We start from the raw sequence: 14,218 nt of genomic DNA, 5'->3' as shown, positions 1-14,218 counted from the left end.
ATTGACTCGAACGGTACTCTACATCCAATCAAATCCAAAAAATCCGACACTACAGTTTCACATCTTGTAACGGATCCTTTCCTTTCCGACTTTGCCTCTTTAACTTTTTGTAATCTTCATGCCAGATTCACAGCCAATATTTGCACCAACAAATCAGCGGACAAACAAGAAAAGCGTTAAAAAAAATACACCAAAGAAGGTACTGTATCTTTTTGCGATTTTTTTATTCATGGTTTGATGATGATAAATTTTTTTCGATCTTGTACGATAAACAATTTTCGCTGCTTCTTTGCATCGTCTAATTTTACTGATGATCCGATGGTTTTTGAAATGTATGGTGCGATGGATATGATGTTATTTTTATACTTTTAAATATTTAATATCGGATGATGATGATTAACAATTATGATTGAAAAAAATTGTTGTTATTGGTTATTAATATATTGATTGAAATATGAATTATTCTGCAAATACGATAGGTATGTAGCTGATTGTTCGTGTAATAGTGAATGTATTAATCATCTTGTTCATTCTTTAAATTTCATCCCGAACACTAATTGTATTTAAATTGCATTGCACTTGATAATACTGCATGAACTTGATACTCTCACATATGCAATCAATTCATCATAATACTAACAATAATGTTAAATTAAACAGAAATGCAAGGTATTAAGAAAGCCCTCTCTACCTCAAATATCAATCAAAACATTTTGAAGACTTCCTATGCTGTCCGTGGTAAGGTCGTCATTCGTGCTAATCAAATTGAACACGAATTAAAGACAAATCCATCCAAATTCCCATTCCAAGGAATTGTCTACTGCAACATTGGTAATCCACAACAATTGAAGCAAAAGCCATTGTCTTTCCATCGTAATGTTCTCTCATTGTTGACTGCTTCTCACTTGATGGGTGATTCTTCCAAGTCAAGCCAATTGTCTCAATTGTTCAATGCTGATGTTTTGGATAGAGCTCAAAGAATTATGAGCCACATTGATGCCAAGTCAACTGGTGCTTATACTCACTCTCAAGGTTACGAATTTGTTCGTGATGATGTTGTTGAATTCATTGAAAATAGAGATGGACTTGCTAAGGGAACCATTCAAACTGATAGAATCTTCTTGACTGATGGTGCTTCTCCAGGTGTTCAATTGTGCTTGAAGATGCTCATTAGAAATGAAAAGGACGGTATCATGATTCCAATTCCACAATATCCACTCTACTCTGCCACTATTGATTTGTGTGGTGGTTCTCAAGTTCCATACTATCTTGAAGAAGAAAAAGGATGGGGTTTGGGTATGCCAGAATTGGAAAGAGCTTATGAACAAGCTATTAAGAATGGTCAAAATGTTCGTGCTTTGGTCATTATTAACCCAGGTAATCCAACTGGTCAAGTTTTGGAAAGAAAGGATATGGAACAAATTATTCAATTCTGTGTCAATAAGGGAGTTGTCTTGTTGGCTGATGAAGTTTATCAAGAAAATAACTACACTAATGGTAAGAAGCCATTCTACTCATTCAACAAGATTGCCTATGAAATGGGACTTCAAAAGGAATTGGAAATGGTCAGTTTCCACAGTGTTTCTAAGGGTTTCATTGGTGAATGTGGTAGAAGAGGTGGTTACTTCCAATTGAGTGAAGCTATTGATCCAGCTGTTAAGGAAGAATTGTACAAGATTAGTAGTGTCAATCTCTGTCCAAATGCTGATGGTCAAATTATGGTTGATTTGATGGTTCGTCCACCATCTCAAGGTGAAGCCTCATACCAAGAATATGTTGCTGAAAGAGACAATATTTTGAATAGCTTGAAGAGAAGAGCTGAAAAGTTGGTCAAGATGTTGAACAGTTTGGAAGGTGTTAGTTGCCAACCAGTTGAAGGTGCCATGTATGCTTTCCCACAAATTACTCTCCCAGAAAAGGCCATTCAAAAGGCTAAGGAAATGGGTGTTGCTCCAGATTTGATGTACGTTTTGGAATTGTTGGAAGAAACTGGTATCTGTGTCGTTCCAGGTTCTGGTTTCCAACAAAAGCCAGGTACTTATCACTTTAGAACTACCATTTTACCAAGCGAAGAACAAATTGAAGGTGTTGTCCAAACTTTGGCCAAATTCCACGACAAGTTCATGAAGCAATACAAGTAAATCTCTTTTATTTTAATCTTTAAATATTTACACTTGTAGTATATTTTCTCAGTAATGCTAATTACTAAATTCCTCAAGATCTTCCAAATCACCTCTATCACTATCACTATCACTATCACTACTTTCCACTTTTCTCTTTTTCTTTTGATTTGATATATAATCAGAAACTACACTTGTTAAAGACCATGTTTTGACTCTCTTATTGGTATCAAACTTGATGACAATGTCTTGGTATGGATCGAGTGGTTGAATTCTATCAATTAGGGAATTATTATTCACAATCTTATTTGATTTGGTGTAATAGTAAGTGAAAGTTCCTCCACATGCTACCGAATTATGGAAATTATCAACTCTAATCTTTGTAAACTCATCAAGATTTGGATGTTCATCAGTCTTATCTTTTCCATTCAAGACAGCAAATATCCAAGACTTATCCCCAATAGCATAGAATTTGTTATCTTCCGTAACTGCAACAGCATATCCAATACCATTGTAAATTTCAACAACTCGAGAGGGTATTGGAACCTGTTTAAAATTGAAAAATGGCATTTGAAAGGAGTCAAATTCTACATCATCATCATTACACTTGTATAGAATACCATTTTCACACAGTATAATAGTGTGTAAACCTTCGAAAATTATCTTTTTTACATTGTTAGGAAAACCATTCACATAGGCATATCTATTTCCCAACGTCCTTCCAGCAATAAGAGCCTGTTTGTATTTTGTGTAAATTATTGAAAATCCTGGTCTGAAAGAAATCAAATCAACTTGAGGGTTAGCTTGGAGAGGTATCTCACTCACATATGTAAATAAATTTCTATTCACATAATCTCCTACACCCAATTCGCCTGCAATATTTACACCAGTGACAAACAGTCTGCCACTCTTTGAAATGATGGCTGAATAATGCATTCCACATACAATATTATCAACTTCATCTCCAAAAAATATAATATTCACTCTCTGGAAAGTATTTCTATTTAAAAAATCTCCAAGCCCTATTAATTAGTATAAGAAACATATTGATAAATAATCAATTAAAAAAACCTACCTAGAGCACCTGCACATCCAGCTCCACAACTATATACCTTTCCGCAGGTTGTCAAAATCATGCTGTGATGATAACCACAAGCAATTTTCTTAATATCCAATTTCTTATCCCAAACAGATTTCATAAAATTTGGGCAATGCTTTTTAGTAATAGGACCAACTCCACATTGACCATATGAATTATCTCCACAACTGTACAGCTCATTATTAACGGTTGCTATGAGAACGAACCCATTTCCTCCTGCAATAAATTTGACTGAACCTTTGGCTTTTCTCTGAAAAGCAAGAGTCTTTTTCTGCTTATCACCACAACCCAATTGACCAAGAAGATTATTACCACAACATGTGTAGACAGTATCCAGAGAATCCAAACTAGCAGATAAATCCAAAGGTGAATAGATAACTGGTGATGTCATTGAATATGAGGGTATTGATGCACAAAACTCCTTCAATTTACCAACAAGCCCTAAATTATGAAAAGCTGTTGGAATATCATTGTTTCTTCTTCCTGAAGAAGTAAAATTGTGTGATGATGGAAACTCGGTCTGATTTGTCGGTGATGGACATGGTGTTGCTGGTTTGAAATTTGTTGATTTTTGAAATACTTTTTGGAATGGAGTTGCAGCAGTGTTAGCACCAGAAAAGTGTGCTGGGATTGGTTTTGAATATTCCAAAACATCCTTCTTCTTGACGTACATTTCTGTATCCGAAAAGTAACTGCTTGGATCATTCATCATTGTGTCTTCGTCACTCTTTGGAGAGGTTGATGGTTGTTGACTATTTGGTGAAGTAGATAAAAGTTGTTGATGTTGTACTGGTTGATGATTGCCAATATTAGGTCTAAAGAGTGGTTCCAATCTAGTTCTCATATTGTTGGTACGTTGACCCTGTGGTGAATGACTAGTTGTTGGTTGATTTCTGGCAGTTGTTGTTGAATTTGTTGGTGGTGATGTTTGTTCCTCATCATCTGATATATCCATCATGGCATTCGATTTTCTCTTTGGAGATCTTCTTCTCCTCATCATGATAGCATTTGGTTTCTTCCTTACGTTTCCTTCCACAGACGACGATGCATTAGTATTAACTGGGCCGTAGTGGTCATGTAATGGATATCCCACGCTCTCATTACAATAACTACTACTTTTAAAAACATTGTTATTAAAGTGATGGTATTCTGATGATGATGATGGAACATTAAATGGCTGACTATTACTAATAACAGCGGCTGAATGATCTACTAAACCAGAACTAGTGGTAACACCACCAACAGATCCCCCTCCTTGTTGATTATTATTATTATTCAAAGTAGCTGATGATGATATTATTGTTCCTTCAATTCCTCCTACCGAGGAGGAGGAGGATACTGTAGGAAAAGTACTCACTGAAGAAGCCAATGAGTCACTTGCAGAGCAGTGCTCCACAGAATCTTCCTGTACTGTAAGTGGAGAAGTAATCATATTGTTACTATTACTCTCATTCGGTATTGTTGTTGTAGTAGTAGTAGTAGTAGATTGTTTATTGTTCCCTCCCAACGACATTGTTGAAAGCAACCTTCTCCACGAGCCAACTATGGTTTGATTAATTAATGATGACCGTCCAGCAGCGGTGGGTTCTGTTGTGTCTTCTTTCATTTTTTGAGCGTGTTTTCAGAATTGGTAAGTGCACATTTGCGTATGATTATCATCACTGATGATAGACACAAGGAAGATGATGATGATTATGTGCCCGAAATGCTTGGAAATGTTACTAGTAGGGAACAAGGGAGAGAAAAGGAAGCATCATGAATGGGCAAAGGAGGCTTCACGATCATTGAGTCAGATTACTGGAGCCTTATAGATCATGAATGGTTCTTCTAGCTGGTTCATTTCTCCAGTAAATTATTACTGTTCTTTGGGGAGTAATATTCTTCGTCATCTATGGCAAGCAGTACTTGATATCGCAGAGGAGCACAGTTCACAGACTCATGAGGCGCTCCCTGTAAACATCGGGTTATTTTTTTTCAATAAAATTCACAATATAATTTTTTAATTAAAAAAATATTAAAAATCATGAAACGGTCATATTTTCAATGAGGTTCAATCAAGTTGCTTTAATACGCCCGCTTGTTTCTATTGCGTGTTTCAACGAGCATGCTTATTATTTCTTAGAAGCGCACTTTAAAAAGTCCATCAACACTTGGTGGAGTATTTCTACTCTTGCTCTTAAAGATTGTATTATCCATTCTCTTTGAAAAACAACAATCAAAAAAATGGCTTCAAACTCTGCAACAGATTCATCATCATCGGCAAAAGATAAAATTGTTTGGTATTTTGCTTTTGGTGCTAATATGGCATCTAAAGTTCTTATTGGAAGAAGACAGGTACAACCAATCGAGTCCTATCCTTGCATTGTTAATGGATATGACCTTCAATTTGATATGAAGGGTCTTCCTTACTTTGAACCTGCTTTTGCTTCAATTTCAAAATCGGAGAAGGCTATTGGATCGATTGGTTATTGTCATGGTGTTGTGCATAAAATTACGAGAGAACAAATGGATCATATTAGAAGAACAGAGGGAGGAAATGGACATGATGATTTGGGATATAGAGAAATTATTGTTCAGGCTCAGATTTATGAACCATTCTATCCGAATGATGGTTTTGTAGATAAGTATAGAAAGGCATCTGAGGATGCTTCATGGTTTGGACAAACTATTGATGCAATTGCATTGCAAGCAGTTCAACCGGATATTGTTGATGCATTGCCAAGTGCTAGATATTTGAATATTTTGAGAGAGGGAGCTAGAGAGTATGGTGTTGCAAAGGTTTGGCAAGATCATTTGAATTTAATTTTGGAACCTTATAACCCTGTGGGTGGTCTTTCATTGAGAAATGCAGGACGATTCTCATTTGCTGCATGCATTATTCCACTATTTATTTTCCCTGCATTGGTCATGATTGTGACACATTTATCCAAAATGAAACCTCCATACATTGCAGCTCTCTATTTTAAATTCACCTCAACCTTATTGTGGATTCTTCATGATAACATTTGGTCAAAACTCTTTGGAAGTGGAAAGAATAATCAAGACCTTAAAGACAATAAGAAGAATTAATTTTCACACACATTGATTTTACTCACATTATTAAATTGTACATACCCTTTATTATGAAAAATCTGAATCACTACACTGCCCAAATCAAGGCTACCAGATTGAATCCTGATGAAATCCTCGTCCGTAATAAGGAATGGATTACCAAGGAATCATCCAAGATTGAAGAAGATGAATACAGATCAATCTCCTTATCAATCTGCTCTCTTACCCTCAACTGTTCGTAAGGAACTCTCTTATTGTTACTCTTGTGGAATCAAGTACTAACCAAAACCAATTCTCATCTCAGAGTTGTGACCAAATTTTCAGTTGTTGGACAACAACCAAAAAATTGAAAACAAACCATTGTGAAGATTTTCACAGCAATTTTGAGAAGGAAATGATGAACAATAATTCAGGTACATCTTCTCCGAGAGTTTCTTCTCAGTCATCGTCATCACCCAGAATTTTACAATCACAACAGCAACAATTTTCTAATACAAATAACAATTCACCCTCTTCGCCCAAACTTCCATCCACACTTCTCATTCAACAACAACAACAATCGATGAGTAGTAGTAGTGGAGAGGATCCACCCTCCAAAACTTTAAATAATTTAAATATAATTAACAATAATAATATGAGAAGAAGTTTGGATAATAGCCAATTGATTGGCAACAGGATTGGAGTTGTAAATAATTCAGCACTCAAATCCATCTACTCCCAACACATTCATCATTACGGAGTAGGAGCTGCTCCAACAACTTTATCATCTCTAGCCTTTGATAAGAGAGGAATGATTGGAGAAGGAGAAGAACAACAAGGCACTCATAATCATCATCCAGAAGAGTTGGAGGAAACAATCATGATGGAAGATGTTGAGAGGGAACATCAGGCTGGAATGATGGAAGAAGTGAAGAGAGATTCCTCTCGAAGAAGTTCTCGTAATAATCTTCGTGGTCATCATCAGCAACAACAACTTAATGCCACAAGGGGACTTTCTCATCATCGTCATCATGGACATCACCATAGAAAACCAAATCACAAGCCAAAGATTTCTCATCACATTCATAGACATTCAGATTTGGGTCCAAAAGTTGAGAGTGAAGAGCAAGCATTCGAATCAGAGGAAGGTACAACAACTGAAGAGGAAAGTTTATCTGCCACTTCTAGTATGGATTATTATGCAGATAATGTTTCAGAGACGAGTTCTTTGGATTTGGCAAGTATTGCCAATGAGAAATGTTTCAAATTTGTGGATGATGGATCGAATGGATTGGAAGATGATAAGAGACAACATTTTGGATCAGTTATTAGCTTTTTATTTGCAGCCATTGGTTCGAGTGTTGGTTTGGGAGATTTGATTCGTTTTCCATATCTTGTTTATACGTATGGAGGTGGTGGATTTCTCATTCCTTACATTTTCTGTTTGGTTGTTTTGGGATTGCCATTGACCTTGTTGGAATTTTCACTTGGTGTCATGTCGAGAAGATCTTCCATATTATCCATTTCAAAGTGGAATAGAAGAGCTTGTGGAGTTGGTTTGGCCATGACAGTTTTTGGAAGTTTATTAATTTTGAGTTATTATAATGTAATTCTGAGTTGGACTTGTGTTTATTTTGTAAACTTATTCCAAGCTGAATTACCATGGATTGGGAAGGCTGAAGAGTTCTTCAATTCTGTAGTTTTGAGAAAATCCACTGGACCAACTACATTGATAAGCAATTATCCATCGAATTTTTATGGAGTAGACTTTGTTTCCATGCCAATTTTATTGGGCTTACTGGTTGTGGTATTTTTCAACTTTTTGTGCGTTTTTAAGGGTGTGAGCAGTATCAAATTTGTAGTTTTCATTTCAGTACCTTTGCCAATTTGTTTATTGGCCATTTACTTGTTGAGAACTATATTGTTCGAAGTGGGAAGTAGCTCTGGTTTGTACTACTTTTTCAAACCAGATTTCAGTGTCTTGCTGAAAACTGAAATTTGGTTGGCGGCTGCTGGTCAGGTATTCTTCAGTGTTGGTGTTGGAAATGGAACCAACTCTACCTATTCTTCATATTTGAGTAGAAAATCAAATATTATCATTGCTTCAGTTGTTGTGGTGGCAGCCAATTGCTTTATTGCCTTTTTGAGTGGCTTTACTATCTTTTCAATTTTGGGTGTTATGGCTCATGACAAGTTTGGTGAGAATGGTAAGTTTTTTCACAAACCTTTTTTAATATTAATTTTTACCTTAATATTCATATAATATTATTTGAAAACAGCTCTTGCAGATTTTGACAAGCTCTTTACTAGTGATACAGTTCGTTCAGGATTGGGATTGGCTTTTATTGTCTACTTCCAAGCTGTTTCCTATTTGCCAGTTCCTCACTTTTCTGCTCTCTTACTGATTGCCACTATATTTTCAATGGGATTAGATAGTGCCTTTGCTTGTGTGGAATGTGTAACAAGTGCCCTGATGGATCACTTCTCAATGCAGTGGAATCTCAAAGTTCAACGTTGGAAGTATGTTCAAAAGATTTACATGCAGAATTTCCACAATGAACATGAAATGACAGAACAAGCAGTTGATGCTCAACATGAAGTACCACTGGAGGATACCATCGATTCATCCAATGTGATTTCATCTTCTCCTGTGGCTATTAAGAAGGAGACTATTAATCTTCCTCCAGAGAAGCAAGATTTGCTTCATGAGGACAATGTACCAGACATGCCATTCACTTACAAAATGTTGACTAACAGAAACGTGGCAACTTTTATTGTTTGCCTTGTTGGCTTCATTTTAGGATTGCCGTTCACTCTTAATAATGGATACTACTTGATTAGAATTGTGGATCACTACATTTCAAATTATTGTCTAGTTTTGATGGGATTGGCTGAGTGTATAGTTGTTGGATATTTTGCATTTGGAAGTAAAATGTTTGAAAGTCAATGCAGTGAATTGGAAGAGAAGGATATCGTTAACAAGATTAATGAAGCTTTGGCAGCTAACCATGAAAAATGGCAAGAAGAAATGATTCAAATGATAGAGCCATCAGAGGAGGGAATAGTTGATATGGTTTTGGAGGGAGACACCTCTGTGTGTGCAAGATTTACAAAACGTTGTAAAATCATGGCCACCCACTTTGTGGTATTTTTCAAATATTTGATTCACTGCCCTAATCTCACACATGCATTCAGAAAACTGAAAAACAACCCAAAGAAATATTGGAAAGGAGCGGCCTTCTTCTCTGTTGAGAGATTTAAAAACCACATTCTTGCTAAAAAACAAAAGATTATTCAAAAGTATGCTACTGAGGAGAATGAAGATGGAGAGGAAAATATTTTCACTGAGAATACATTTGTTTACAAATGCACTGATTTGGCAACACAGACAGTTTTGTGGGTTTGGTGCTTTTTAGTCAAATACTTTGCCCCTCTGCTTCTCTCGGCCATGTTGATTTCTACCATGATTACTGAGACCATATTCAGATTCCCATTCTCTTTCAATGATGACGATAGTATTGTTAGTGATAATAATGAGATTGCATTCAGTTTAGGTCTTGGGTGGTGTTTGGTTTCTAGTTGTTTATTGTGTATGATTTGGTTTGCTGTTTTTCCATTTGTTTCCAGAGATGCAGAAATATTCTCAAGAAAGAGAAAAATCAATAATGAATTCAATTAAAATTTTATGATTAGAGATTTGGATACGAAAGCTCCTTTTCTGGGTAGTGTAAGTAGAGCAGTTTTTTGATTTGAGTTTGAAGTAACATAGATGTGTTTTCAACATCTCTTGGATTGGCAAAATATTGGTAGAACATTTGTTGAAGAGAATCAATATCTGCTGAGGGAGTTGTTTGTCTTTCTCTTAGACTTCCAATAGGAATCAATTCACTTACTTCTGCAACAGGTAATAGGGCAACCAATTCCTGGGTTGCATGAGTAACATTGGCAAACACATCTGTTGGTCCAATCAATTCTGGAAGTAGAATGTAGCAAGATTGACTTGGAAGCAATAGTGGATCAAAATCACATACGAATAGTTCGGTATTTTGGTTCTTCAAATACACTTTAACTGTTGGCAATTTTGAAGAAGTTACACATGCTACTGTAATATTGTAAAAGTAGAGTATTCCATTAAAAACACTAACTGTAACCGGATGTTCAGCAATTTTAACAGTACAATTTGATTTAGGGAGCATGTCAACAAATGCATGAAGGTTTTTCTTATAAATCATGCTTCCATAAGTGTCAGTAAGGGACAAGGTTAATAAAGTTGATTGAGATGGTATTGCGGTAGGATTGATTATAATACGTTTGTTTGTTGCATCCAAAACAAGAATATCTGTAATGTTATTTCCAAGCTCATCAAACATTGAATATGAAGGAGGGCTTGTCATTGATTGTCTTGTGTTGTCATAGTACAAAATGTAGTTAGTTTGTTGCGTTCTACTCAAATAGACATAATGCTTTACATCTTCATTTCCAATCTTTAAGATTTCTAAACCCTTTTTACCAAAAGCATCCGCTTGTCCCTTATAATGAGCCCCATTAACAACCATTGAAACACGAGCATAATAAAGTACTTTGTACTTGTATAAATATTCATTAGGAATAAAGACGCTTTTCTTGTTAGTTGCATCTTTGAAGAAAGCCTCGATTTCAGGTTCACATTTTCCCTGGTGCTGTGTTGGTGCGTGACATTCCCAATAGCTCTGCTGTAATGGCATTCCCTTCAAAGATCCAATATTAAAGAAAACCCCATAATCTGTCTCATTTGTTTTGAGAGAAGGTTTATACTCTGCAACAGATTTGATTTTGAAAGAACTGGATGTTAATACAACATTGTTTTCTATAACGTCACATTTAACTGTGACAATAGTATTTTCCATTTCACTAATGGTTGCATCAAAAGAAAGTACACCATTTGTTGTTGTATCCACTGTAAAAATACTCTGCCCACTTGCTTGAATATCTGGATCAAATGTCCAACTAATTGCAGTAAATGAAGAAGTATCCACTGGAACACCATCTTCCAAAACTTGATACGGAACAGTGATTGGAAAAACAAACTCTGTCACATAATAGGGGTCTAAAGGAGGATATATATACACTTCATATTTTTTGTACGGTGATTGAACTATTGGTTGATCTTCTTTTGTAAAGTTAACGATTACATAATTACTCCACAAGTTAAAGTCTGGGTGTTTCACTTTAAGTTGAATTGCAAATGCATTGTTATCTGGTAAATCCGTGTTAGAAATATTGAGAACTGATTTTCCTAGACCTGATCCTGACGACACAACACTAGAAAGAGAATTAAAAGAAGAGGTACTTGAAATTAAAGTCCACTCATAGAACAATACGCGTTCACGAGGAATACCTAATCTATTTCTTCCTGTAAGAACCAAATTTTCAGAATATCTCACTAAGGTGTTGTGGTAAACAATTTCAGCAATAGGAGAAGATATATTAGATGCTGAACATGAGAGTGTGGAGAGAGATCTTGGTAGATGTTGTGCATCAAAAACTTTCAAATTAACCTCCAAGGAGTCGCCTGGCTTAATAGTTGATGTGCTTGCAAGCTCTATAGAAATTCTTGATGGAATTAAAGGAGTTTTGAAAATACATTTAGCTAATGAACTTCCAATAGATGAGTAAGAGGAAGAGGATAAGAGGGTTGAACAATCAACAACACCACCAAGATAGGTTGAAGGACCATTCAAATCAAAGTAAATCTCATTTCCTAGGGAATTAAACTCAAAGGTTGATCCAACCTTTGTCAAACAATCGTCTCCAAAAAAACCATCAGCACAAGAGGAGCAATTATTTCCTTTCCAAAAACCAGTGCTTTGGGAATAATCACATTCACATACCTGGCCATCTCTGGAACACTCACCGTGACCATAGCAGCTTGAAATTCTTGAACAAAACTGCTTACAATCCCAACCATATCTATCATTTGAGCATTCATCACAGAATTCTCCCTCGAATCCATCATCACAAAGGCATGTATGATTTGAAGAGCAATTTCCCTGGCCATTACAAGTTTCATATCTGTCACAGTTGACACTGGACAAACAGTCAGATCCATGGTGAGATGAATCACAAACACTGCAATCAGATCCTATCCAAAAACCATGAGTTGAATTAGTATAGCAAGAACAATCATCTGGAGCAATACAGTTACCATGTCCAGAGCATGACGATGGACTGTAATTTGGGACACCACCACAGAAATAATCTTGACAAAATTCTCCAGAGTACCCTTCAGTACAGTTACAACCGTTTAGGGTGCAAATTCCATTTCCAGAGCATACATTGGTACTATCTGTAGAGAAATAGTATTGGCCAAAAGTTCCCTTGCACTGTAAATATTCACATTCACTTCCTGAAATCAGAACATTTGAGAGTTGAGAAAGGCAATTACATGAATCTTTTTCATTACAAAAGCCTCTGCCATTACAAACAGATGAGTCATTTTGAGGAATAGAAAAACAGAAGGAATGTTCACATTCAGATCCAAAATATCCTGGATTACATACACAGGAATCAGGTCCAACACAAACACCACGGTTATTGCAGACCGAATTGTTAGTGTTAGGTATTCCAAAACATACTCTTTGAATGGAGCTACCAACAGTGGACACTAGTTCACAATTTTTTCCAGAATTTCCGTTGTCACAATCGCAGACATTCCAATCTATACACTTTCCTTTCCCACTACAAGCATTCGAATCCGAGTTCAAATGACCATAACATCTAAACTTTTCACAATTTAAACCTTCATATCCCTTATTACAAAGGCATTCATTCGGATGTGTACACTTTCCTTTTCCACTACAGACAGTAGAACTATTTGCGGGTAAGTTAAAACAAGAAATATCTGCAATAGAGTATTGACATTTGTAACCAGTATAACCTTGATTACACTGACAACTATTGGGTCCAATGCAATCTCCATTATTTGAACAAATATATTGGTCGTACAGACCAATTCCAATATGCATGTCTACTTTATAGCATTGAAAGGTTTCACATGCAACACCTCCATAAAAGGCTGAAAACCCGCCACTCCCAAATCCAAAACAGTCACAATAATTTGTTTCTTCACCACCAGAAGCACACGGATTCAATAAGGCGGCACCATTACACGCTTGGCTATTGAAAGTGGGGCACACTGAAGCATTAAAGGAATAAACATTATTGGACAATAAACCAATTACCAACAATACCACAACAAACACATTCCGTGATGATATTTGCATAATTTCGCGAGGTATGAAAATATATTATTGATTGTGGTGGGTGTACTCTCTCAGAGGTATTTTTTTTAATTAAGACTCGCATATGATGACTTTTCATTAGAGAGTATTTTGGCGGGATGAGGAGGGTCCATTATAAAAGTAAAGCTTACCTTAATCACCTTCAGTTCTTAATTGTACACAAAATAATTAAGGAAAAAAGTTGTTATTTTTTCAACGATTATTACGAAGCAAGAAACAAGACAGCCTTAACTTTTTCAGAATCTTTCTTCGTCTCCATGCTTTATATTCAGCAAGTATGTTTCCTTTGGGAAATTAAGACCAAAAACATTTGCATCCTTTCCTCCCGCGCAAATTGCAAAGATTCAAGTGTAAAAAAAAATGAATTCAATGAGGGGACATTTTACGTGTCCTCATTTGAGCAACAAAGTTCAACGCTGTGATGATGATGGTGGTTTCAATAGGTTGAAGAAATCATTCTCCAATTTATTAAGCGCCTCCATGATTATGGCCATTATTGCATTAATTGTTTTATTTAACTGTTCTATAATTGCTGCTTCTTCTCCTTCCGATAATTTGGGTCAGTGGATGATTGATTCTTTTACTACACTCAAATTGAAAGTCTCTAATGGATCTTCTGCTGATACCGCTGCTGTAAGTTGTGGTGCCATCAGAGATTATTATTTGAGTAAGGGAGAGTCAGTGTCAAG

The 14,218-nt window shown here is 36.0% G+C and overlaps 5 protein-coding genes across 5 annotated transcripts; 3 read left to right on the top strand and 2 right to left on the bottom strand.

The window, feature by feature from the left end:
• The first annotated feature begins 429 nt into the window (after positions 1–429).
• On the top strand, positions 430–2,170 carry NAEGRDRAFT_77247 (alanine aminotransferase). The gene is made up of 2 exons (XM_002681516.1): positions 430–476; positions 659–2,170. The coding sequence occupies exon 2, from the start codon at positions 663–665 to the stop codon at positions 2,139–2,141; it is 1,479 nt and encodes a 492-aa protein (XP_002681562.1). The 5' UTR covers positions 430–476; positions 659–662; the 3' UTR covers positions 2,142–2,170.
• A 28-nt stretch (positions 2,171–2,198) lies between these two features.
• On the bottom strand, positions 2,199–4,825 carry NAEGRDRAFT_63454 (uncharacterized protein; the record flags this gene model as incomplete). The annotated part of the gene is made up of 2 exons (XM_002681375.1): positions 2,199–3,142; positions 3,196–4,825. The coding sequence occupies 2 exons, from the start codon at positions 4,823–4,825 to the stop codon at positions 2,199–2,201; spliced, it is 2,574 nt and encodes an 857-aa protein (XP_002681421.1).
• Positions 4,826–5,442: 617 nt separating this feature from the next.
• Positions 5,443–6,288, top strand: NAEGRDRAFT_63453 (uncharacterized protein; the record flags this gene model as incomplete). Its single annotated transcript, XM_002681515.1, has 1 exon — positions 5,443–6,288. The coding sequence occupies one exon, from the start codon at positions 5,443–5,445 to the stop codon at positions 6,286–6,288; it is 846 nt and encodes a 281-aa protein (XP_002681561.1).
• Positions 6,289–6,621: 333 nt separating this feature from the next.
• NAEGRDRAFT_78441 (sodium-dependent transporter) lies at positions 6,622–9,845 on the top strand (the record flags this gene model as incomplete). Its single annotated transcript, XM_002681514.1, has 3 exons — positions 6,622–8,456; positions 8,529–9,769; positions 9,804–9,845. The coding sequence occupies exons 1-3, from the start codon at positions 6,665–6,667 to the stop codon at positions 9,843–9,845; spliced, it is 3,075 nt and encodes a 1,024-aa protein (XP_002681560.1). The 5' UTR covers positions 6,622–6,664.
• A 93-nt stretch (positions 9,846–9,938) lies between these two features.
• NAEGRDRAFT_63451 (uncharacterized protein) lies at positions 9,939–13,511 on the bottom strand (the record flags this gene model as incomplete). Its single annotated transcript, XM_002681374.1, has 1 exon — positions 9,939–13,511. The coding sequence occupies one exon, from the start codon at positions 13,509–13,511 to the stop codon at positions 9,939–9,941; it is 3,573 nt and encodes a 1,190-aa protein (XP_002681420.1).
• Between the last annotated feature and the right edge of the window lie 707 nt (positions 13,512–14,218).

Source organism: Naegleria gruberi (assembly GCF_000004985.1).
Source record: "Naegleria gruberi genomic scaffold NAEGRscaffold_6, whole genome shotgun sequence".
NCBI lineage: Eukaryota > Heterolobosea > Eutetramitea > Acrasida > Naegleriidae > Naegleria > Naegleria gruberi.
Note: the sequence above shows the minus strand (reverse complement) of the source record. Positions and strands in the feature narration are given on the sequence as shown.

Coding starts and splice junctions, on each gene's coding strand:
- NAEGRDRAFT_77247 (XM_002681516.1), top strand. CDS start 663: ATGCAAGGTATTAAGAAAGCCCTCTCTACCTCAAATATCAATCAAAAC.